Source organism: Zootermopsis nevadensis, unplaced genomic scaffold (assembly GCF_977971745.1).
Source record: "Zootermopsis nevadensis isolate Lab colony 2312 unplaced genomic scaffold, Znev_1.0 Znev_ptg000024l, whole genome shotgun sequence".
In the NCBI taxonomy this organism is placed as follows: Eukaryota; Metazoa; Arthropoda; class Insecta; order Blattodea; family Termopsidae; genus Zootermopsis; species Zootermopsis nevadensis.
In genome coordinates, this window is record NW_028259156.1 from 17775147 (window position 1) to 17802535 (window position 27389).

General features: G+C 38.6%; 2 protein-coding genes across 9 annotated transcripts in view; one reads left to right on the forward strand and one right to left on the reverse strand.

Annotated features, from left to right (window-relative positions):
- Positions 1-27389, reverse strand: part of LOC110829565 (uncharacterized) — a 173054-nt gene that overhangs the window by 46764 nt on the left and 98901 nt on the right. For 2 of the 5 annotated variants that reach the window (XM_022063406.2, XM_022063403.2), the window contains exon 1: positions 1499-1660. The exons of 2 other annotated variants lie outside the window; for them this stretch is intronic. The gene's annotated coding sequence lies outside the window, so the exon portion shown is untranslated. Of the gene's footprint in view, positions 1-1498; positions 1661-27389 lie in introns of those variants that run through there. One more of the 5 variants, XM_022063405.2, reaches the window with a different exon arrangement.
- LOC110829566 (uncharacterized) overlaps positions 18156-27389 on the forward strand; it is a 42476-nt gene continuing 33242 nt past the window's right edge. For 3 of the 4 annotated variants that reach the window (XM_087354738.1, XM_087354739.1, XM_022063407.2), the window contains exons 1-2: positions 19869-19961; positions 26836-27035. In XM_087354738.1, coding sequence (XP_087210864.1) covers positions 26862-27035 — 174 coding nt within the window. In that variant the 5' untranslated portion in view covers positions 19869-19961; positions 26836-26861. Of the gene's footprint in view, positions 18409-19868; positions 19962-26835; positions 27036-27389 lie in introns of those variants that run through there. The other variant, XM_087354737.1, reaches the window with a different exon arrangement.

Genomic DNA, 27389 nt, shown 5'->3' on the forward strand with positions numbered 1-27389 from the left:
TTAGATATTATTCTCAAGAGCTTCATGCCTCAAAGTGTTTACCACTCAAAATAAGAGGTGATAACATTAATTCACAAAATACACGCACTGGGCTTCCTCGTTTTTACTGGTCAGGTGTCGAACGAGGGGTACACTGCAGCGTGCTAAACTGGTCAGTAAATCACAATACCTTCGACTAACGTATCATAGGAATGCTTTTAAGTATCGTCAGATGCAACAGACATGCATTGTGAAACGTATTCGCCTTTTACTTAAATTATGACCCAGGTAGGCAAGTAGTCTTCGTGTGATTCGAAAAATTCGTAATAAACGCATGATAGGCAGTCGTGTCTGCCTAAATGTTTAGTCCATGAAAATTTATTTAACCGCGGAAAATGGTGCAATGGCATCTTCACAGCCATGAGAATCTCATGCAGTGTCCATTAGCTTTCAAAGAATTGGTTTTTGCCATCAACAAGAATTTGATATTTGCAACACCAAGGACAACGAATTAAGAAAAATGTAGAGATGCATTTGGAAGCAGCGTGTTCTAAAGAACTTGTTTGTTGTGGGGTCATCGTGGAAACAGATATAAATATCTTGGTGAAACAACAGACTCCAAACGAGTTGTCCAAACTCTCTGCAACTGATCATATGTACGTTATATCCTGCACACTACCGCATATAAAAACATGAAATTAGCCATAAAACATCATACATTCATGAGTCGTAGGATCGAACATTGATTCTAGCAAGCTACATTATGTAGCACACGTTACTGAGTGCTTATAGCTCTGGATATTAAAACTGGTACCCGCTGCTCCTCGGAAAACAAGAATGCCAGTTTCTCCGGCAGCAAAATCAATTAGAACCGTTCACTTCCAGTTACAACCACTCCATCAACATGGAGCCAGTACTAGCTCTTAAGTGCAACAACGAAACGTCCACAGACATTTCCCCGAGCTGTAGTGGTTGGTACTCCTGCCTTATATTCGGGAAGACTCTTGTTCGAGTCTCGAGTCCAGAAAGTGCCTAGTCTGAATAATACTTATCGTGGTTTTCTCAGTTTCTCAAGACAAACTTTGGGTCATTAAATTAAAAAGAGACCACAACTGCATCCTTGAAGGTCCTTAGATACTCACTATTCATTATCACTATTCCATCGAAGTTATATATAGCCTGTGCTGTTGAAAAATCATTAGATAATTGAACATCTGATAATGAGTCCTGCTGTCAATCAGTAAATCTGTTTGTTAGTTACTGGGAAGCACTGACAGAATCCTAATAGGATCATTTTTTTATGTTCACTCATTGAATCCAGGTAATGAGAGCGTAATCAAACAGATCGTGGCCGTCTCCTTTCAGAGTCCTAAATTTCAAAGCGTGTAATCGCAATTACCACCGCCATTTGGCGACATTGAACAATGTCATTTCAAGAAGTTATCACTCTTGGTCGTCCACGACACGCGCCACTGGATGATATCGCCGTACATTTCGCAAGAGACAAGTTTGTACTTACAAGTAGGAGCGGCAGCGGAACTGTTGCGATTGGCACACGATCACGAATGAGGCGCGGAATGTAATGAAGAAGTCGGCAGAGTCGAACAAGGCTTTTAACTGAAAGGGGAACCGCAGTAAAAACACTTGCAACGCCGATGTAGCATACCGTGTAAGTGAGAGACCAAGACGGTGAGAGTGACACCGGGGCAGGGGCCGGGTAGGGGAATGGTAATAGGGGAGGGAGAAGTGAGAGTGAAAGGATGAAATTGAGGAAAGTGCCGGAGAGAAATGATAACACTCGCTGTCTCTTAATATGGGACATCGACTGCTCCGGAATGGATCTGGCTGCTGTGATGAATTTCTGTTTGCCAGAGTGTAAAGTTCACGGTTTCTTATAACTCTGGAAAAAAATAAATAAATAAAAAAATTCCGATCATTATTACCAATCGAAATTGATACTCCAATTAAAGAACTTAAGATTTCATATCGCTACTGCCAATCTAACTTACCTCACTTATTAAATACCTAAGCGAATTTAAATTTCTGTCTCTTTAGATATTCCCAAAATCGGAAAAGAATAATACAGATTATAGTTAAGGACATTACACGCTTAAATACATGCAGATTGTTGAGGAAACAACAAGACATTTCAGACAACTTTATTTATTTATTGAATAAAAATTTACTTGGATATTATCCATCGTCTAGTAATAAAACGTAAAACGACCTGAAGACGGAGATAGAGCCTCATCTCCGAAACGTCGTTTTACGTTTTATTACTAGACGATGGATAATATCCAAGTAAATTTTTATTCAATTGACTCTTCACCATCGTCAAGAAGTTTTAGATTTGATTTATTTATTTATACTTTATTTAAAGACGCTTTTTCAGTAGGTCGGACTATACAGTGTCGAATGAGAGGTTGATAGTGTATAATCAATTTGAAAGGACGTGGAAGATTACTATACCGGAATTTGCCCGGAGGGACTGACGTAAAACACGAAGAACCTCAGTCAGGATAGCCGGTCTCTGGTCCGAGATTTGACCCCGGGCCTCCCGAATACAAAGCAACGTTGTAGGAACAAGAGAACCAACATCGTGGCTAAGTATCAACTCATAGGCTTATTCACAAATTATTTTCACCGCCATCACAATAATCGAAATTTTAATTTTCTTCTCTTGTTGTAATTTGCTGTTGTTCTCCTGTGTCTCATCCTCATTCTTATTGTTACTCTTCCATGCCTCCTTCTCCCCCTCCCATCTATTTTCTCCTCATCCTCTGTCATATTCCTCTTCCTTGTACGTTCTCATGCTCCTAGTAACTGTGTTAAAAGAGGAAGGATGGGAGGATAAAAAAGAATGAAGGAAAGAATAAGGGGTAGAGCAAGAAGGGAGAAGAGTGGAGAGGAAGTAGGAGAAAAATCTGTAAACTAACATTTATAACGCACAAACTGCTCCTTCGATCGAGGACGACTGAAGAAGAGGCAACGAGCAAGGAAATATCTGACATTCTTCAGGAGACAAGAGGAGGTCCACGCTTGACTTCTTTTTCGGAGATTTCCTAATTCCTGACCTTCAAATTCCGAGGTAGTTCCTTGAAATAGGCCAAAACAGCATCCTCATAAAAAGCCTGCGAACTCATGACCTCAGAGAATTGAAACACGAGAAATATCTGGTCAATTGGAGCAGGGCAAGTTCTTGATCTCAAGTCTAATGCTGAGTAGTGAATATTACACAACTACTAGGTAATTCATAATTTTTTAATGGTAATAAATGTTTTAAGCGCTCTCATGTCACTGGCATATTGCTATAACATTCCTGGCGACCTCGAAAGACTAGGTCATCAGACAACCACTACGAACAGAGAACTACAGAACAAAAATGAAGAATCCCGTAGACGTTCAAAACAGTCGAATTACTTGTGCGTAAAAGTTGTGCTGACTGTTTGCGTTGCACTTCATGATAGATCATAAAAAGTGGTCGATTTTATTTTTCTTTCAGCCCAAAAGATTCACACAATATTAAGTTTGAAATGTTGTGTTAGTTACACGAATTGTTTGCACTATTTAAATTTTAATAACAACTTCGTCTTCTATTCCGGCATTCAAGTCCTCAAATGACTAACACCATTTCAATTATGAACACAGATCTGGTAGTAGCAAAGATTAAACAATTACAACCAGCGAACCATCACTTTAATTTCCAGACAAATGTTCTTTATTAACATAAGGGTTAATTAAAACGAAATTAATTAAAATCTACCAAGGAATCTAAATCGTCGAAATAATAAACTTCAAGCATCAGAACAAAATCGAGGCTTCCATGACACTGAACAACTCGTTACAAATAAACAAACAAACAAACAATTTGAGCGTTTTCCGGATTCCGTAACAAAAGGAATCTGAAGTGCAACTGAAAACTCTATTGTAAACTAAAATGCAATTACATAATTATATCCTGGGACATTAATTCCACTCTGAATACCACAGAATGAGATGAACTTGTTGAAGTGGAAGAACTGCGAGGTCACGGAGAAAAGGGACGTCTATAAAAGACAGAAGAGGAGAGCAGAGAAAGGAGACAGGAGAGGGGAGAGGAGAGGCCTGGTTCAGAGGTGGGGCGTTGCAATTAAACAATTTTATGTTACACTAGCTATGGTTAAGATGAAAAGAAATATGGAGATGCCTGTTTTCTGGGTTGTAGCGCCGTTTAGACAATGGGAATTTACCGACGAAATATTTACCCGTGACAATAATCGAGTATTTCATTGCCAGCATCAATGATGTAAACACTGGAACGTAGGTTGTATCCGGGAAGTCGAGACAAGAGGCTGAGGAGAAAAGCGAAGTGAAACAGACGCCGAGAAGAACAAGAATTGTGGTGGGTAAATGAAAAATAAAGTAACACTTCGAATATAACTTGCATGAAGTCTCATTGTAGCACCACTGCCACTGGGTATAAACGCATTTGTAGTTAATAATAAATAATAATATTTTACGGTAAATTCGGATACCAAGCAACAATAAAAATACCTAACTTCACGAAAAAAAGTTCTTCTTAAAGAAAAATTTGCTCAGGTATTCCGTCCCTTTATCAAACTCCAAGCCTCGTTAAAGTGTTTGCAAGATCCTACCATTGGTTCGTCATCCTGAGCCAGATGAATCCAGGCCACACTTGCTTTATTAAAAACCCGTCTTAATAAAACTCTCCCGTCTTCTAGACGTTCCCTTCCCATCACATTTTCTAAATAAAATGCTATATGCATTTCTCGGCTCTCCCATTCGCACCTGGGATAGTTTTACCCTTGTCTCCACCGAAATACTTAGAGAGACAGAGGTGTACAATTAAAATCCTCAGGAGTGTCAGTACGTGGGATTAGACGAGACAAATTCCGAATCTCAAGAATACGAAATCCAGGTGCTAGCTCCTGTATCGAGACAGTTTTTACTTCAACAGCAAATAACATATCATAATTTTTAGGAGGCGCTTTGGAAGCATTTATTATGTCAATGAACTGACAATTACTACTGGCATACATGAGGCTGAAGATCTAATTGATTAGCTCAGAGGTGTGAGAAAAGAAAGTACGAAGCAGAGAACAGCATCAGTTACTGCAGACACAGGGATACCTCGATTTACGCGGTAACTGCGTCCCTGTGAAACTTCACTTAATTCGAATTTCTGTTTCACATTTAGTATTAAAACAGAATGGGGAGTAACTGGCTGTTAGTTTGTTTGTCTATGAATTTGTTGGCTAGTTTGTTAGTAAATATGTTTACTACATTGTTCCTTAGTGGGGGTTGTTAATTATTTTCTGCTTAATTTATAGTTAGTTTGTTGATTACGTTTTAGCTTTTGGTTGCTAGTTAGTTACTGACTTAGTTTAGATTCGGGTAGGTTAGGTTTTATTAGGTTAGGTTTGGTTTGAATTGGTTTGGTTACATTTTGTTGTGTTTTTTATATTTGGTTTGGTTAATTAAGTTTAAATTAGGTTTGTTTGTGTCTGTAGTTATGGTTTCATGTACATGTTAAGAGTTGTTTTGCATGGCTTTGAAATGTCACTCATTGTGAGGACAGGCTCGGCATGCGTTGTAACAACCTGCAAACGATGTGCTCTAAGAAACATCTGACTGTAGATGAAATATTTAACAAATAGTGAGGTCACGATGTGCTGACATTCCTGACATAGCTGAGTTGAGACAGAAAATACGCAGAGAATTTTGTTAGGAAATGCTACTAGCATACTAACACTTTCAAGGCCAATAATATTACGGTGGATCATCATTTGGTTTGTATTTGAAGTGTTTGAGTATTTTGTATTATCGCAGGCTTTCATGGGAACGGTTTTAAATCTTCGAGTTATGTTTTTTTACAAATCTCTCACCTGTTACGAGGATGATATTTGAAATTTTATTCTATAAAACAACATCAGTGTCATCACTGCTTCATGATGAAAATATTTAAAATTTCACCTGGCCCGTTGACTGACTTCATTGCATGTCAACTATGTAAGCAGAGTACCTGTAATTTAAAATTTTCTGTCCTACTCTCATCTGGACAAGTTTCTGGGTCTTATGACAAGAATCTGCTTCAGGGTAGCATGAGTAACATTTCCTGTATCGCATTACTATCATCTTTTTGATGCGCGATGGCAGAGTCTTTTGTCTGCTGAATTTCACGCACTGCAGTTCATAACAATGAGAGGAAATAGACTGACATGGAAACCACTCCTCCAAATGTCCATCGGGATACCCCAGTTATGAAAGTGAATGGTTGCATGAACAGACCTCATTTTTGCCTAAGAATATGGGATTGAAAATAATCGAAGCACATAATTGTTGCTTAACAGAAGTACATCGTAAGAAGCGTCAAGGTGTTCGGGTTCGCTCTTAAACACGTGTTTTGTGTATGACCAAACGCTATAATTGCAAAACAGTGTAGAATGAAGTAACAGAATCGGCTCTGAGGTTTGTGATTATAAACGGTCTGATGAAACTAAAATCCGCGTGAGTATTTGCCGTTAGTAATTCTGTATTTATCAAGGATAATCGAAACATAATTTAACTTTTATGGCCCATCACGATCAAAACCGAAATGTTGACCAGCCCTTCGCGTCTATGCGGTTAAAGTAACTGTCTGTCTGTCAATAATTTACTACTATTTAAGGGCCATCTGTTCTGATTCATTGTATCTGCATGGCCTTCTCTCATTTTGAAACTGAATTACAGACCATACGCCGTCTGCGCCAAAATATTCAAGCCCATGTTTTACTCTCATAAACCACAAGTAAATTTAAATATGTAAGACTTGAGGTTCTCACAGCAGTGAGTATGAAGATATCCGTCTTCTGGGTTATTGCGCTGTGTAGTCTGGTCGATGTTAACCAACGTTTCAGAGGTCATACTGCCTCCGTCATCGCCCTGATGACAGAGGCAGTATGACCTCTGAAACGTTGGTTAACATCGACCAGACTACACAGCGCAACAACCCAGAAGACAGAAATCTTCATACTCTGATGACGGAGGCAGTATGACTTCTGAAACGTTGGTTAACGTCGACCAGACTACACAGCGCAACAACCCAGAAGACAGAAATCTTCATACTCTGATGACGGAGGCAGTATGACTTCTGAAACGTTGGTTAACGTCGACCAGACTACACAGCGCAACAACCCAGAAGACAGAAATCTTCATACTCTGATGACGGAGGCAGTATGACTTCTGAAACGTTGGTTAACATCGACCAGACTACACAGCGCAACAACCCAGAAGACGGAAATCTTCAAGTTTAAATATGTCCCGGAAATTATTTTACTCCATCATTCTGCAAAACACATTCATAAATGCCTTTATTTTATTTTATTAATTAAACTTCATGGCAAAACAAGTATAACATTTGGGAAAATGTGTTTATATTCTGTATTCTGCAATATTCATTTCCGAAGTTGTTTCTATACTGACGCATTAAACTTGGGCGTGTTCGTCGAACGAATGTATATGATCATGGGTTTTCCAGCCAATAGGTTCTTCAACATTGTTTACCACCAAATTTCCGTGTATCTAAAGACAATACGAATTGAAACAACAAGTATGAATACAATTCCTGGAACTGTTATAATCAGTAAAATGTTAATGTAAGTGGAATCGTTGGTGGCATCACAGTGGTGTTCGCAAAAAAACACAAACATAGCTGAATGCATCGCCCTATTCCGAAGGCCATATCATTCAGATTAAATTGTAATCAACTGTCTGATCTATATATTTGTGAAAGCGTGATCATACAACATTTGTAAGCATGTCATGGAAACCTTACTTTGTGTCAAGAGCACTTTTATAAAGCTCTTAATTTAGCAAAATAAAGAAAATCTCCAGCGTAATTACGAGGAATGGCGATAAATGATGTCGTTTGTCTAGCAGTGTTGTGACGTAAACTTTCAAGTCTGCAAGGTGAAGCACAAACAGAGAAATGTAACAAACGATAACCGAGGGACAGTAAAAGAAACTTTGAGGAAACTATAAATTTACCTCAGACTTGATGGTAACACTGAAATTTTATAAACTTGGTTTTGCGTGGTTGTGAAATGTGGTCTCTTTCCTTGGTAGAAGGATATAAATTCATATAAATTAGAATCAAGGTGTCTGTAATTATTTAAACCTAATGAGGGTGAAATATAGCAGGGATTTTGCAACACTACACAACACAGGTCGCTTGGTATTCTTTTGACAGGAATTGGCTAGACATGTAGTTTGAATAACATACCAGACACTAATAAGAAGTCTACTAAGGTGAAATCTTTGAAAATTATCACTTTGAAGGCTAACAAAGAGATAAATATTTACATTAAGATGGAACTTCACGAAATAGGTTGTGAAGATGGGAGTTTGATAAAACTGGCTAATGTCGCGTAAAGTGGCTCGATTTGGAATTGTAACTTGTATCTGTGGGTTCTACTGGCGAAACGCTACTCCCGTACTAATTTTCCACGCTAAAAATCATCGTGGATTTAAGAAAACAAAATACTGTAGGCAAAGTACAAGAATGATAGTAAATTTGATAACGAAAATCCACTTGTCTACAGAAGATGATTCAGTAAAAAGTATGAATGTGGCGCAAACTTATCAGACTTTGTATCATTGAACGTACACGTACAAAGAAAACGTCAAAAAAGAAATCAACCCGGAAATCCTGAGTCGTGTGTTACTCCATGTTGACCCACCCTGCAGCAAAACGTCACATAGCCAATGTCGTTTGTTTTATTGCTAGGGCGGAATCTACTTTCTGGACCGACGGCAATAAGCCAGCTGGTCATTGACGTGATCGGAAAATAAGATAAAATGAATCGATTGCTCTGTCATCAGCATTATTTTTGATGCAAATAGTTTCGACGGAACAGTTGCCAGCTTAACGAGGAGGTTATTTTTGAATGTTCAAAGTCTTCTTTAATGCACAAAACTACTACTCGGACCTCTGTGAAATTCTTATATGGGTCCATACCAAAATAAGTTGAGAAATATACTTCAAATCCATGTTGGCATCGAGTTCTCAGACTCCTAGTGTTCCCAAGAACGGCTCACAGCACGAACATTTAGCACGCGGCACAAAATAAGACCTTTTTTCATAATTGATGGAACGAAGAACAATGCGGACATTAAAATTCCTACGTCACTGATTTGCTTCATCAGCGTAGGAGTTGTACACTAATCTACGTTAAGAACATTTAGAGCTCAATTGAATAAAAATTTACTTGGATATTATCCATCGTCTAGTAAATATAAAACGTAAAACGACGTTTCGGAGATGGGACTCTATCTCCGTCTTCAGGTTCCTACACAGTTGGGCCCACTAGATAGAGCTAATCCCTATCTCCGGAGATAAAGTCCCATCTCCGAAACGTCGTTTTACGTTTTATATTTACTAGACGATGGAAAATATCCAAGTAAATTTTTATTCAATTGACTCTTCACCATCGTCAAGAAGTTTTAGATTTGATTTAGAGCTCAAGTTGAATCACATGAAATAAATTTATCTGCATCAGAAAGAGTCATGAAACAATTAACCCGAGATAAAATGTTTAAGGTAAGAGATGTGCGCAATGCTTTTTAAAAAGGAAAAAGACTAAATTTGGTTGTTCGTGTCCTACGACTATGCAAACGTGTAGGTAGATAACAACGTTTCGGAGGTCGTATCAGACCTGAAGATGGAGGCATTGTGTTCTTCCGAAACGTTGGTGTCTAACAACAAGTCCACACTGAGTAACAACCCAGAATACAAACATCGACAACTTCACAGCTATTAAAGCCTCAAATTTAATAAAAATGCTGAATGTTTAAAAATATTCAAATACGTAAATGAAGAAATTAAGCGATGCAGATATTAGTCAGACACAAAAAGAGGAAGAAGTGGCAGGTTAAAGATTAGGAAGGCTAGAAAGAAGAGAAATGAACAGGAAATAGAAGAGAAAGAAAGAAAAAAAGAAAGAAAAATATGTCAGGAAAGAGCAAAGGAAATCAGTGACGTAACGATGCTTCTGCTTCACCCGGAAGCTTCAACCGAAACGTCTGAGGAGTTGTGTGTATTGTTTTCATCGAAGCAGATGATAAGAAGACGAGCGGCTTTCGAGGTAAGGCGATCATCAGATCGGAACGCATTAGAGCGAACTGTCGTCATTTGAATGAGTATCTTCCAAATCTCCACGTTATGTGACGCAACGTTTCTGCTCGTTCAATTGGTGCCGCCTACTTTCGGTTTCAATACGGTCACAGATCAATTCCAGTCCCACACAAACAGAGGCAGCGTGACTTTGAGTTTCCACGCCGATAATTCCCGAAAGCACTAGGTTCGAATGTCGACCGATTTACGCACTGTTTCAACCGAGTCCTTTCGTACTTTAATTTTCGCCATGCATCAAGGACAAATTCGGAATGGTAAGCTACAATCATCCATGACCACCTCCTTCAAAATCCTTGCCCACTCACCACTCATAACTGTCTGTCTTATCTTCACGTCTGAAACAGCAATTGGTCATCAGTAAAGTTATTTCTCGTAATGTTGGAAATAATTCTTGGTGCAACTGATTTATGTGATTTTAAATACATTGTCACATCCCTAAGAATGCTAAAAACTATCAATATCGTTTTTGGACCATATTGCAATGCTCTGAAAATTCTTAATATTTGGGAGTGCCAATGAAAGAAAGCCAAAATTTCTCAAATTATGAATACTGGGAAATTTTAAAACTTTTGTGTTTTTTGAGAATAGCAAAGCAACCGTTGAAATGTGCCAACTTTAAAGAGGCCCCTAAAGTTCTCGTAAGACGATCGGCAAAATTCGTTTCAGCAGCCTAAATGTGAATGTGCTCGTCTCTCTTTGCTCCACAACAGATTATGTACATACGAGAACTTTCTACAGCAGAACGGAGGATGCTGTCTTTTGTGGAGTACCTACCTGCAGTTGATGACAATTTAATAAGTACCACACGACAAATAACTCCGCCTTATTTTCTCTAAGATGACTGACAAGCAAGAAGCCAGAAGTACAAATTTCCTTTCTCTTATTTTTATTTTACGTTTATATTAATACCCCTCTTGATTTAATCACGGAAGTAAACGAATTCCCCTTCCGACGAAACTGGTCCACTTCTACAAAGCAGGGTTAAGAAAGTGAAGTTGTCTTGCTACAAATAATGTCTCTCTAGCGTGATAGATCATCAAACCTGCTCATGACTTTTAAATAATTTAAGTGACTGACTGACTGACTGACTATCTAGCTGGCTGTCTGCCTGCCCGACTGACTGACTGGCTAGCTTCGTGGTGCATAGTATTCATTTAAAAAAAAAATGTATCAGGCTGGTATAAAAATCTATTTTAAGGTACCCAAATTATCGTTAAATTGTCCCGCCAATAGACTCTCTATCCCGAGCCAGCTGAATCCATTACGCACCCCCACACTCTATACCTCGAAGTCTCGTTTCTACATGATCTGCCAATCTGGTGGAGTCTGTCTCCCGAACAGGCTCTTCGCTTGTGCTTTTCTGATAAAAGCACAAGCGAGCTTTTATACAATTCGCCCGTGTTACTTTCTTAACAAAGTTTTGATAAATAGTAAAAACAACAGCGATGTTACTCAGGACAACATGAACAGGGAATTGACTCAGGGACATTTAAGAGTAAATTATTACTTCTCTCACCATAAAATATTAATAAATTGTAACTTTCAGTGAGAATATTATCATGTTAGCATCCCCAAATAATTGTTGCAGACTCCTACACGTGTTGGAGAAGTCTCCTCTCTCTTAGGGCGTTGGAAATGCTATTAAATAATGTAGCTTCGAAAATGTGTTCAAATCAGAAATTGGTGGACAGAAGACGCATTTGGGGATCAATAACAATATTATGAAAATCGTCCTCCTGAACACTAATAAATGGAAAATTACGAATACCCACGTGACCAGGGATTAAAGTTAATCAACAAGATAATTAAAAGTGCGTATCAGATTAATACACGGTGTATCACGATGAAATAAATTCTTAAATATATATACATCGAGAGAATCTGCCGATGAGAAACGCATTGCAGAGCTACCAAGGCCGACTCCGTCTGTTTCGAGTTGCGGTTTGGAACTTGCTTAACAGATGTCAGAACTTCACATAGCCTGTAGCTTCTTCCTCTGTTACTCAATATAGGCTTAATTACAAAAATGCATAGTTTCAAAAACGTATCGCATTTTGGGGTCATATTTATTGCAATAAAGATGGCGAAGTCACGGTTGCATTTAAATGGAAAAAAACTATTTTCAGTCAGTTACGACAGCCTTGTCGCCGTCTCATTCAAGAGTGGGTCAAACCCGCATGCTTTTTTTATCTGTGCATAATTAAGTGTACAAGTAAGTTGATAAACGTGAAAGTTGTGGATAATTGGCTGCGATAGATAAGTAGATAATCAGACGGGTGGATAAATTCTAATGAAAAACGACGGACACTTAGTTATATGGACAGACCGACACGCGGGTGGATGAGTGGCCATGTTAGTAGTTGATTGGGTGGCCGGGGCAGGTACATAAGACAGGTGCATTGGCCAGTTGATACATTTATTTTCATTTCGCGACGCTGTTTCAACTGGACAGACAATTTGTTTTAAGGTATTTTCTCAGAATTTGAAATGTAGGGACTGAAAATCACGAAGATCCTCAGTCAATATACCTGTTCTCTGAATCGAGAGTCGAGCCTCGTATCTCTGGACTACGAACCAGATAGGTAGACATTTGAATGTGAGATAATATAATACCTGAACGAACAAAAATACTAAATCCATGAAGATCAGCTAGTCAAGTAGAAATCCCCACCTTTTATGGGAGCCGAATATTTATTATCGACTTCACAACAGCCCACCACTGGTCACTAGGCAGATAAATTAATTGACTTGAACCTAATATCTGGAAAAGAGTACACTATGTGGAGCTCCCCATTATGCTGGGGTACAAATATTCGGATAAAGCTACTTAAACCCATCAACATATTTTTACATACAGGTGGATATTCATGTTAACACAATGTTACTTAACGTACATGTAACACCTTGAACAAATAAAACGTAAGATCACTTAGCACGCAAATGCCTCTGCTCGCACGCATGTCTGTGTTGTAACACTGCTGTTGGGCAAGAAAGGTCAAGACGCCGCCCTTCTCTTCGGCTACACTTCTCCTGCCTTGACGCACAGCCGTAGGTCAGTTCCTGCAATTATTACTCACACGCGATTGCCAACAGTCAGCGGAAATATAATGGAAACTTAGCAAGCAACAATCACCTGCTCTTTCCGTGCTACTCACGAGATATCTCGAACAGAAACAACGGTCTGCATTTATTTGGTGCCTGAGGAAAAGAGCGAGAATTAAGGGCTAATCCAGCGTTGAACAAGTTGAAGTGAACTGTGGTTTCAGAGGTACTTGCTGATTCTGGCCCTGATTAAGGGACAACAATCATCTCTGAAACGTCGGTAAACTTGTACCAGACTACGCGGCACAACAACCCAGAGGACAGCCATCTTCTTGGTTATTTCAGTTTGTCGTGGTTTCCTCTTACGTAGTAACAAAAGAACTACACATTAACTTATAGCTTTTTGAGTGTTTGAAACCCCTTCACAAACCACGCAGCTGTGAGACGACATGAGACATTTCGACACATCTGTCGTCTCTGTTTACTAAACGCACTTAAAATTGGGAAATGCATTATATCGAGTAAAACTGTTGTAACAGTTGCTACAAGTGTACTCCATCGTTTAACTACGTGCTTGTAACGAGAGCCCTGTAACCGATCGCTGGGTAGAATGAGCAGTGGTCCAAATGACCTTACCACTTTCAAAAACTTTTTCCATTATCTGACGCTAACGGTCATCTTTAACTTTGGATGTATTACGCAGCTGAGTAAACACACGAATTCTGGACTCTTCCCTTAAAACTAAATTTATGCAGACAGTGATGAATGTGTTTGTGAATGTTCAGATTTTATAACGTCACCGTCTTATTCCAACCTCCAGTCACCATTCTTCTCTGTCCATCCACTGTCCTTCCTCCACTCGTCTCTCTACCATTGCATCCTGGATTCCCTACATCCATCTAACTATTGGTATTCCTATTTCCCGGTGACATTTACTCAATCAATGTGGTTGGTCCGTCTGTTGTCTTCCATTTCTTGAAAAGTGTCCATAGTCGACTATATTAATTATTTTGTTTTTATGTCATCAAAAATAGAATTCCGAAAAAAAATGTATTTCCGTTATCAGTTTTGCAATTGTTTTATTTTTTAAATTGCATAATTCTGAACCGAATAATATGCCTTTTTTATTATTTACTTGTAAATATTTAGTTTTCCTTACAGCTATTTTATTCCTTACTTATGACCATTTATTGTCGAAATTGCGTATCGTCCCAAATTGATTGACTTTAATTCCTGAATCATATTTTTAGCTTATTAAATACCAATATTTTATGGTCTTGGGCACGTATTTTGGGCTGAAGAACATCCACTTAAGGGAAAATACCAGGAAGTTAAGGATTAATGTGGCTATTAAAGAAATAGGATACTGGGGTGGGGATCGGATTTAACTGGTTTCAAACAGAATCCAGAAACGGATTTCTGTGAGGATATAAATTAAACTTGGGGCTCCATAAAGACGCGAAATTTATTGACCAACTCAGCGATTATCAGCTTCTCAAGGAGGACTCTGCTCGATTAAGTTAGTTAAGCGGTGTGATATGCGTAACGCAATTGAGCTTGCAATAAACAAACGTTAAGGCCAGTGAGATACTGAAAGTCACTAAGAGCGCAGTTAGATTAGGAGGTTCATATTCTTAAGCTAGCTGTGCTATTACTTTAATAATAAAATAGTGTAAAACTGGATGTAATCATAAAGTACAGCAGAAACTCTGGTCTTCTTGAGAGTTAATATTAGATCACAGTGTAAATTAGATTAATGTTATATTATGTAGTGTAAAAGGACATAAGTGAAGCAATCAGATTATTCAAATCGTTACGACATTTTAATGCTGGAACTGACTTTAATCGTACAAAAACATTCATCCACCAACCTTTTAAACTAGTCTAAATGGATAAACTACTATTACACGAAACCACTCGCAGATGGAGCAAAAGTTTAAATAAATAATGTCAATTGGTAGTTGGTACATTGCTAAACAATCCTCTCTAATTACACAATGTAGAAAAGCTCAAGGGTCCTGGCGTCATTAATTATTTGAGTACTGTAATTGACATAGTTCTGAAATATAATAAATGAGGCTAAGGTAATGAGCCCAAATTTTACAAACCACATCATTCACCAGATGTGGTGCAACATACCTTCGAAATGACGTACAAGATAAATTAAAAGCGTTTTGATTTTCTGTCATAAACTACGTATTCAGTATATTATTTACAAATACACAAACCCTCTGATATATTAGAACACGAAGACCCGATGTCATCATTGTCAAAGCCAGCCATTGGACAAGATTCTGAAAAAGTTCCATCCGCCTTATAAAATCACAATCTTATATCCACTTTAATGCCTTTCTATCACCTTCCTAATCTTTCAAGTGGTCGCTTTCTAACATATTTTCTTAAGTTTTCTTTTTATTATGCATTTTTTGGTCATCCTCGTGTTAACTACATGTCCAGCCCATCCAACTTGCATAATTTTTATGCCAAGTTGACATCAAGCCCCATAGATAAGCGTCGAAATTCCTAGTCATGTACCCTCATAAGCTGCATGTTTTATATCCAAATGCATGGCCAATCAGAAAATAAGCTAAATTTTAAATTGAATATACTTTTATAAACCTAACTTTTTAAAAAGCCTCGTGGAAACTGTATGTTCCAGTTGCTTTAACGATGACTATGTGTATCACGAGTACATAAGAAATTCTAAAGATAGAATAAATTTGGTGTTAATTACTACAGTAGACTTGAGACCACGTTTATTCTAATATAGCAACGTGAAACGTATTCCGTATATGGCATCTGGGGTTTTCCCTGGCTGTAAGCACGAAGATGGATATCTCCTGGGTGTGATCGCTCCAATGATTGATACAGCAAGGACCTCTGAAACGTTGGTAAAATTCTATCAGACTACACGGCGCTTCAACCCGGACGACAGGCATCTCTATTCAGTATCAGAACTACGGTCATTCAAGACCATGTGCAGTCGACGTTGAACCTTGTCAGCTGCTCTGCTTAGAGTGTCAGCAGTGATTATGACAAAAACAGACGTAGTTCCAGTTTATTAACGTCATGTGGATTTTTACTGCAAAATGTAATCCGTATTTCTTATAACTCGTAAGTAAAAGCAGTAGGTGACGTCGGAAGGATATAGTGGCCAAGACCATCCGCAGCCAATTTGGTGTATTTATTTATAACCCAGTACAATTAAACATACCTGCTATCATTACGTTGCTTGACAGCCTTTCATCAGGAAATTTATTTGGTAACATATAAACAAGGTGGTCTTCTAGGGTGTGCCAAAAAATAACACCCACAGTTAAAACAACATCGTAAAATAGCTCAAGATTTGATAGGCACGTGCAGAAGTCGAATCTAATAGCTGAAGTATAGAAGGACAGACAGACAGCTCAAACACCAATTAAAAATAAACTGTTATGAGAATGATAAAAAGCAGCCCTTGGGGAGAATTCGAAGGGGCGACTAGCCTTCGCGCCAGGAGGTTGGGTTGTAACACCGATCTGACACTCGTTGCTTAACGTCTCGGTGTGGAAATCTGCATTAAACGTGCCATGAACTGGCAGTTGTTAGCACCGACCACGAGGCCCTTTTGACGACATAGAACATTCACTTACGCAACCCGCAGTTCATGAAACTGCCAGCCTGTATGCTTGTCCGCTCTGTCCCACGGAAACAAACGCAAAGACGGAATTTCAGAACCCAAAGTTATAGGACGATATAATATTGACATTTAAACCTGTTTCCGTATACAACTTCAGCCAGGACAACTTGTTCTATGGCCGGAATTAAAACAGTTGACCTGAACATTAAATCACGAGAGAATAACTGAATATAAAGCGGATTGTGTTCGTTGTTCTGAAGGCCCGGAATGAGGGACCAGAGTAAAACCTGGGATTTGCAAACTGTACGATCATCTGATTTTCCATTGTAAATATATGGAACGGAATTGTTATTCAGAAGCTGATATTCTCTAAGCTGGTCAGTAAGTTTATTTCAGTTTATAGAACTCGAAGGTCGATTGCTGTCTCCACAGAGGAAAACCATTGGTCTCTATCCTGAACCACCAAAATTAAGCCACAGACATCAGATTTGGAATTTAGGAATCGGAAGACAACAGTGACCTCAATAAACCCATACATACGTTACATACATCAATATTTTATACGATGTGCCATTCATGACAAAATCGATAACGTTCGATATAATTTTCGGATAAGGCGGGAGCGATACTGGACCAACATATATAAAAATTTTAATTAAAAAAAAAACTTTTAGTGCGGATACCATCTGAATACCACGGTGGTCTGGCGGTTAGAACGCTGGCCTTGTAATCCTGGGGTTTTGGGTTCGATTCCCGGCGGTGCCCGAATTTATAACTTGTGTTGGGCAAGGCCGTGGTCTAGGCAACACGGAGTTTTCCTCCGTGGCATCCCAACAATTACTCCATTCACACACAGAAGAAGGCAATGGCAAACCACTTCTGGATCATCTGCCAAGAACGTATATGAACAGGTCCCAGTCCGAGAAAAGGATGGAATGATCCTGTTCATATGGACCTGTCGTCAGACACAACACTACAAATAAAAAAAAATAACCATCTGAATCCTTTCACTAACTTAGGAGATGAAGAAACGCAGGAAAGTTCCCGCGTGTTCTGGGTTACTTCTGCGCACTTAATAATGCTAGTCACGTCGAGATCATACTCTTTAATTACACTTACTGGTTTCAGATCATGGTGACATGCAAATATTTTACAAGGTGCTATACCAACGGCTTTACTTGATGATGATCGGTTTAGTGGCAGGAAGCAAGATGTACGCAACCTGTCACTGCATTAATACTACGCAATTACCCATAATTCACAAGCAAAAGTGTTTCTTACAGACCTTCAGAATAATATAAAGTCACACACTCGCAAAAATTATGTTTCAGTAAATAAGTCGTGAGTGAGTAGAGTGTTCATATCTGTCAAGTCGTTTCATTTGTCTTCCTCCAAAGCGATTCAGTGCGTGTATATCCTACTCGATCTTGGCACTACGGTTCGGTTGAAGCCTTGGTTTCATCTATTGATACTGTACATGTTTCATAAATCCTCATTACTGTAAAGGGCACGCAGAAACATCTCTTGAAGGCTACTCCAACCTGTACGTTGTCCGGACCCTGTTCACAGGGTCTAAAAGAAGACTCAGCAATAGCAGGTACATACAGTACTTGTCCTCTTTGCATTGTAGCCTTTTCGAGGGCGAGGAGCGGCGACTGGCAGGAAGCATTCTCAAAATCGAATACGACATCAACTTCGTGAATAAAATTTCGAATCTTTCCCTACCGTTACCAAATAATTTGAACGTTGCCACAAAGTCGAATAATCTACGTTACTGAATAAAAATTTACTTGGATATTATCCATCGTCTAACGTTTTATTACTAGATGATGGATAATATCCAAGGAAATTTTTATTCAATTGACTCTTCACCATCGTCAAGAAGTTTTAGATTTGATAATCTACGTTACGATGATTGCACAGAACCAGAAGCTTGGGTATCATGCGGGCAACGAGATTTCAAGTTCTCACGGCGACGACTTTGAAGATGTCTAAACCAAGGTTATTTCTTTTCACATTGTCTCGAGCGAATGTCGTTCTGTGAAACTATCCCCGTCTTGACTTTAATTAATCAGCCAATTATCTTTGCTTCCATCAGCTAAGTCAGTGGACGATAAAAAGATAAGATTTTAATTTCTCCAAGTAATTATTATCATAATTATCGTCATCAAATATACTCGCATCTTTTCCAACTGACCTCTTCCAATCAGGTTTCCCGACTACACTTTTATGCGTATTTCTCAGTTCCCACACGCATGTTACGGGTCATTCTCTTGTCATCGTCTTCTATTTTAATCATAATAGCAAAATATGGTAATTGTTACCTAATTATAAATCCTCTAATTTTGTTACTTTAATTACCCTGGTTCTTCTTATTCCCTTGGTTCGAAGTTTCGACCATGTAGGACTACAGACAGTCTGACCTACTGACGACGTAGATAAATTAACCATAAACAAATATGTAGTTTAAATGCGTCATGTTTGTGCTTAATTCAGTAGTATATTTATTTATTTCCGTCAGTACACATACTTAGTTGTTAAAATTGGTGTTATTAAAGCTAAAACTTTAAAATTTGGCGCTTATCATCGCTATTACGATGTTACAATTTTAGCGCACATTATTTTATTTCACAACATGTTGAAGATGATGTAGTTTGCATTGAAACATGTTGTGAAATAAAATAATGTGCGCTAAAATTGTAACATCGTAATAGCGATGATAAGCTCCAAATTTTAAAGTTTTAGCTTTAATAACACCAATTTTAACAACTAAGTTTGTGTACTGACGACGTAGATAAATTAACCATAAACAAATAGTTCCAAATTCTTTTCAGAATTTTTTTCTGACATCCCAGTCAATGTCAAGCAATTTAAGTGGGCTAAAAATAAATGTAAAATATAAGAAAAAAATAAATTTTGACAGAAACGGAGATCGATATTGATCACGCCAGGTTACCTCAGGTACCGTGATTCCCCACTTTGGTGGTCCAGTCCCCCCCCCCCCCCCCATTTCCCAGTCACTCTCACTGCAACTTATTGGCCATGCTGTGGAGTGGACAGGTTTCATACAGTCGCTGTCTATCTCGCTCGTGGCACTGTGCGAACTCTCTGCCAGAATTCCAGTGAGACATCACAGCAGCTTAAACTGAGGTACGAGAAAATATCACAATCAACTTGCAGCTGGGTGACAGATACATTGAGATTATGAGTGTTCACACTAGCTCAGAAAAGGAACGTCGTCGAAATAGTATTTGATTTCGTTTATCATTCAACAAATTTGCACTAAGAGTTAGTACTGTTGTAACTACCTGATTGCTCAAAAAGTAACATTATAATTTTAATTACCTTGTTGAATTTGTTTAATTTAAAATTATTCAACCAATTTAATTCGTAGTGTGAGTATATGGCGCAAACGTAACAGTGGTTAAAAGGTGTAACTTAGTCATAAACCCAGCTGTTAAAACAAATCAAATATAACTTTACTTTTAGAGAACATATTTTTGGGCCAAAAAATGGTCAAGACAGTCATTTGTAATGTTAATTCTCTTAAGACAGCTAATAATGCAATGGTTTATGTTCGTGACTGCTTTTTCAACAAATATTTTGTATACATTTCTGGGCATGCATGTAAGAAATGAGGAAAAATACAATTTTTATCGGAAAACCTCCAACAAAAGAGCACTTGAGAGAACATGACACAGATGGAAAGATAATGTTAGAACACATCTTGATGAAAGAAGATGTATAAATGTAGAACACCTATATGAGACCTTATTTTGGTCTTCTCTGTCGTATCACCATGTAGCCTTGAAGGTGCTTACCGACGTTTCGGAGGAATATGCTTTATCCGTATTCTACCATGAGGATAAAGACATAAGTTACTTCGAAATGTCGGTGACAACCTGCGTGAATACACGACGCCACGATCCATAAGATGAAAATGTAAATTCACACTGCCTTAAAGAGCTCAAATCTACGATACATTGAAGTGTTTCCAGATATGGCTCAATGGCGGATTTTTTGTCAATGTGACGAAACTTCAGATTTTATAAATGAAACGAGTTTTTTAACCGGCTGCTATGTGTCAGCTTTCCAAGTAATATCCTGTATTACTGGGGCAGTTAACAAATATATTCGGCTTATATTTCAATGAAAATGAACTATACTGCTCTGTGTTTGCTTGCCAATGTTTGTTTGTAGGTACGAGATATGTAAATGAAATGCACGTTCAACTCCGAATTTAAATTTTTTCGTGAATTGTATTATAGCCATAACATGTCCTAAACGGTGTGTAAAATTTGGTAAATACGGCGATGAATGTCTTCTGGGTTGTAATGCCGTGCATTCTGAGTTAAGTTTACTGACGTTTCAGAGGAGTTTGCTGTTTCCATAAACAGAGCCATACGTCTGAAACGTCGGTTAGCATCTGCCAGAATACACGGCTCTATATCCCAGAAGATAGCCGTATTCATACTCGCTGCAGCTAAAACCTGAAACCTTAAAAGGTAAATTTTATTTTAGATAGAAGACTGTCGATCAAATTAATAAAATTTTTCATGTTTTATGTTATTATTTATCTGTCAAACTCAACTCTTCCGGATAAAAATATCAGTAGTGAATATTCTACATTAAAGTTAGCATTTAATTTCCGTCATACGTTCCCTGTAAGGGTCAGAAATTGTGTCAATGCGAGATTAAGTAGCGGGTGGAACAAGTTACGTCGAAACAAGTGGCTGTCTTAACAATCGAAAGATCATTCATGTAAAGTTTATATTCGTTACCCTCCAAAAAATAATCATTGTCATAATTTCGATAATCATGTGCGACAAATGACTTCTTAAATTTTAACTAAAATCTGTTCAACTGGACTTCCAAATAAGACCAATTCACGTGTGCCATACTGCACTTCAAGAAATCAGTAATTGGTCCTTATTTTATCTCGCTGTTTGTAAATTTATTTATTTTCCAAGCATTTCTTGTGTAGCTCAGTATCCTAGTATAAATCCGGAGACAGAGACTTTCTTGCTGCGAGAGAGAGGCTTTTATCGATTTCACTGCCAATTGAGAGTGTAAAACTATGCAAAAAGAATGCTTACAAAACGACGGTTCGCGTAACGACGCTTTCTCAACTGCATAGATTTACAGTAAACAACATAAGGACGACTATTATTATATTATTTAGTGTTCTGTCTGACGACAGGTCCATTTGAACAGGATCCTTCCATCCTTTTCTCGGACTGGGACCTGTTCATATACGTTCTTAGCAGATGATCCAGAAGTGGTTTGCCATTGCCTTCTTCTGTGTGTGAATGGAGTAATTGTTGGGATGCCACGGAGGAAAACTCCGTGTTACCTAGCGGGCGAAGATGTCGACGTTTGTCTTCTGCGTTGAAACGGCGTGCTAAGTACCAATATTTCTGAGGAACACGATGCCACCATCTTCTGGGCAGCGTGTTCCTCTAAAACGTTAATATCTACCTGTAAATCTACACAGAGTTACAACAACACTGAAAACCAACAACCATAAAAAAGTATGAATTCATATTGCTGAAGGGTTTTAAGAACCCTGGACGTTACAACACCTTCATTGGGGAATCTCTTAGTTAATACATGCATTAAGTCATCCTTACAGTGATCAAACAAATTATACGCCAGGAGCTATTTGTTTGCGTCGATGATTTCCAACGGAGAATGTTGAAACTTGTTTGGACACACTAGTAAGATAGTCAGAGTAGGTCGACTGCTTTTTGTTACACATCTAAATGGATCCAGCACGATACTTTGCCCGAGGCAGCTAATATTGTATTTTGTAATATCAAGAATTAAAATTAAAATTTATTCGTATGGAATTGGACACCATACGCCAAAACACTGCTTATATTTTAAAAATGTACACACACAATCAAATTATAATATATTTATAAAGATAATTTAGGAAATTCTCGGCAGCAGTAAATATATTTCTCTGCACCACGACGTCATGACTGGTTCTGGGGCCCACCCGTTCTGCTACCGCGAGCTCTTTTCCGCTCGATCGAAGCGGTTGACTGTCTGAGAGACCACAATTTAATGAAGTGCCCGCCACAAATCTACACACTACACCCGATAACAACGCATTAAATATCACTGTAATCGAATATTCTAATATCCGCGTCTGTTTTACTTTTGAAGTATCAAGAGTTCTTTGGTGTTACCCAGATAATCATCATTTATCACAGACGATGGGGTGTGCGATAGACCTGACAAAGCAGCACATTACCACACACTTAAACCCCGCGCGAACGAGCGGTTTGGGCCGCAGCGGTTTTTCTGCCGCATTGATGAAACGCACTGTTTCAGTAGGAAGCGAGTGCACGTGCGGTAGTTTTACCGCTGCGGTTTTTCTGCCGCAACATGCTTCACTTTCGATGCGGTGCCGTGGCCGCACAGCGGCTGGCGGCTGCAATGGAACGGAAGGAACCCTACGTATGGACAGAAGTCTCTGAAGCTCTACTGTCGAACTCGAGCAAACTTGACAAAAAAATAAAAGTATCTGAATAATTTCTTCGGAAACATAGGCAGGTCCTCATATAACTTTTAAACTTTGGCGTTCAACAATCTTACAAGTGGACGGAACCAAATTTTATTTCTACGCCTTAGCAAAAACCGCACGCAGCGACAGTCTCAACAAAATCCATAACTCGAGTTATCGGCCTAGAGCACAGGCCAATTATCTCAATAAAACCCAGCTCACAACTGGAAAGAAAACGCAGACAATGCGTTTATTTCACCGTTCGTGTGCACAGGCAACAATATTCTTCATTTTCCTAAGATCGCGATGGCGTTTATCTCTTAAGGGCACGAGGCTCTCCGTCCGAGCACGAAATTCCAGTGAACTTTATCAGGGGTGGCCAAATGAGTGCCACAATTCGTTACTGTTTTATCTAACGGACCTTGCACAAGTCATTCCATTAGTCGATCAGGTGGCCATTCGGTCGGGTAGGCAGGTTATCAGTAACTGAAGAAAGCAAATCTGTGAGTCACAAAATCACTGAGAAAACAGATTGTCAGCTGTTCGGTCGGCCATTTTATTAAACAAAGGGACAACACCGCAGTCACACGCGTATGCCTTACTTTATTAATGCAGCCGACCCAAATGCCAGCTTAGTTCGATCGTAACATATCTCTCTTCTGTTTAAAAATAAAATTCATCTGGAAAACGGTCTAATGTCTGTATGTTTCCGTTTCCACCTTTACCTCCAAGAAAACAGTTTCCATGTGTAAGAATGTAAGTCAAGAACTACACACTGATGGAATTCTGCTTCTGAATCGATAATACAAATTAGCTCTTGAAAGCGTTATCATAGCAACGGTTATAATAATTTAAGTAAAACATATACATGTATTCATAAACACTTTCCCACAAGCTCTTAAATCCCTTCAATTTGTTACCATTACGACTAGTAAAATAATATGTACTTAAAAGATATACGGCCACAATCAGTCTTCTATTAATATAATAATTCTGACACACAATTATCCACTCAAGGCTCGGTAGGTTTATGTAAATTTAATCATAAGAAAAGCCTAAGTTTACCTTAAGCTGCACGCAGAATGTAAATGTTGGATATCCCTGAGGATCAGAGAAAGTTCAGTGGACCTCTGCATCTGCTAACGGTAATGAAAGTTGCTCCGACATGGTCATAAATAAATACACTTCTCTTTCGTTGTGCTAACACCCGGCGCCAAATTCTTAAAGAAAGGGTAAGCTAATCTGCCTCAAGCTGTACTCGATGGTAAGAAAAGACCAGCATGCCGTATTACAGCGGCCTACCCATTGTAGTGTTCATGTAAAATGCAGTGTATTAGAGGCACACACAAATCCACGTTTCAGTTAGCTAGGACACGAAGACAAGAGCTAATCTGTATATTAAATCTTCAAAAATATTCTACAATTTCAGCCAAATTTGGTGTCGATACCTACAATAAAACTGCCAGGTGAAATTAATTTAGGCTTTATATCGGTCGTGTAAAGTTAGTAGCCACGAGCTGATGCAAATAGAGAATAGTGCTTGCAGCTCGTATTTATGGATTTCTTGTGCGTCTTAGTGTAAACAGTGATTTTTTGTTAAACAGCGTTAACCAGTTGATTTTGTAATGGTGAAGAGTTGTATTTTATTTGCGGTACGGACTGAATTCTTAAACATTATTTAGACGAGCTTTCGATTCAAAGGGTTAGATATAATTCAAGAAGTAGGTTGATAATACAAAATGTTTTCGATACACGAAATGCAAATACGTACTACGATTCCAAATACTGATAGCTTTGTAGTGATTAGATTTTCAATAATGAACAATAATTAATTAACATCAAAGTTAGCATCAAAAAGAGTACGCCTGAAAAAAGGTATTTGTTCGAGTCTCCTCTGTTCTTAATTATATGACAATATAAGAAGCATTTCACGCTTCCTAACGTTGAATCCGGCTTTGTTAGTTAACAACGGGGACATTTTTTATTCAGCAAAAACAACGGAGATCAGACACGTAAGTTTAAAATCCAAGCCGTCGAATTTAGTCCAGACTGTTCACTAATATTCAAGGGTGTAATTTACAGTTTTTCGTGAAACACATCTTTACTGGACAAAGCAGGCCACATCATTCACATACATTACAAGATTTATGGCTAATGAATTCAGCATTATTTAACATCAACTGTACTTATCCCTTTCTCGACGTTAAACAAACTAAAAAAACAATTAACACTTAAGTGGCGTTTTCGATTGTGACACAAACACACATGCAATAATATATAAGTAATAAAACAAAAAGTATCTGATGGTAAACAAAAGCCTCTATGTAAAACCTACTAGCTGTAAAGATGAAGGTATTTTACAACTTTCTTACGACACTAATTGTGAGTAATGACGAAATACTGACAATTTTCAGGCCATATTGAGCAGATATCAAATTAATGCAGGAGGGTACTGGGTGTGCGATTTTTATGGTCGTAATATAAATTAACAACTCTTTTCTAAAACCAGTCTTAAACATTTATGATCTCAAAACTTTCCTTGATCAGACAAATTTACTTCCAATAAACTATTTCCAAAACCTCCATTTTCATACCATCCTCATTTCTGTGCTTTGATATCCCAAGAGGCGTACTGACGCGAGATGTTCATAAACCCTTCCTCGAGTTTCTCACCAGTCCTTATTTCTGTCCGTCCGCATGTTTTCCCCGAAACTATCAAATTACTGCACAGTGCGGCCGACGTTGTTTTAAATAAGAAAACAGCATGAAATGTGCCTTAAATCTGATCTTTTACTCAGCGAGGACGAAGACATCAGAAATGCAAGCCACATCGAAAGTGATGAAATAAATGCGTGAAATTAAGGCAGAAATACCAAACTCCGGGCCCCATAAAGATCGAAAATTTAATTTAATGAAAGACTAATGGCTTCTCGAGCTCTCTACTCCATTCAGTTAGAGAATGCAGTCAAGATTTTTATGAATTTCGTGGAACACAAATTTCTGAAACCGAAATCTGAAAATTCCTGGAGTTTTACCACTTCTACTAATATTACTACTACTACAATAAGAACAGTAACACATATTAAAAACAAAATGTATTTAAGAGATAGCTCCTGCACTGTGTACCTCAGGGGCAAGGTTTGTGTTGGGTACACAGAAGTAAATACCCTATGAAGTGGTGAATAGTTGAAATAGTAATAACAAAAACAACGTGACGAAACTTAAAAATTCAAATTCTGTAAAATTACCAAAAGGAGCTGATAATACAAGAATTACGTTACGAATAATATGAAGACAATATCGTGTATATATCCGACCCCACATTAGAAAAGCCTTAAATCCTTTGCGTCTCAGAAGTGTTGCGACGATAGTCACTAAGGGGACAGATGTCTGGTGGGGTGGGGTGGGGTGGGGTGGGGTGGGGTGGGGTGGGGAGTGTGGGTGCGTCCCACTTCCTGGCGACCCAGCCTGAAGGTCGCGCGCCCGTGCTAACGCGCTGGTCTCTGCCTGTAGGTAGTGCGGTCAAGACTCTCAATACAATGAGGCTTCTGACTACTGCACTTGTCGCCTCCCTCATGGCGTGCGCCGCGAGCCTTCCCGTGCCTCGCCAGGAGCAGCTGGTGACACGGGTGGAGCCTCAGGGACCAGTACCATCCTTGGAGACCACCGCTGTCAGGGGCTTACCACCCAAAGTTAAACAAGTCTTCGTCAAGGTAAGCACAACCCCGAAATAAGGATTTCTCTGTCAGACCTCTTTTTGTCTTAGCATACCTAACTTAATGTAGCACAATTATTTAGAAGCTGATAGTCGCGGCGACAGTCAAGAAACTACCCGCCTTTTAAGATACACAATGATTCGTTACCATGGCTACAACTGGCCGCCACTGGATTCCACCCTAAGCCAGGTGAATCCCTCATAACTTATTTCCTTATGATCCAAATTAATATTATCTTATCTACAACTTGATTGCCCAAGCAGTCTCTTATTTTCAGGTAATCAGTTTAAAATTATGTAATTATTTCTCATCTCGCCGCGTGTGCTATATGCCCAGGTCACCTACCCCTTT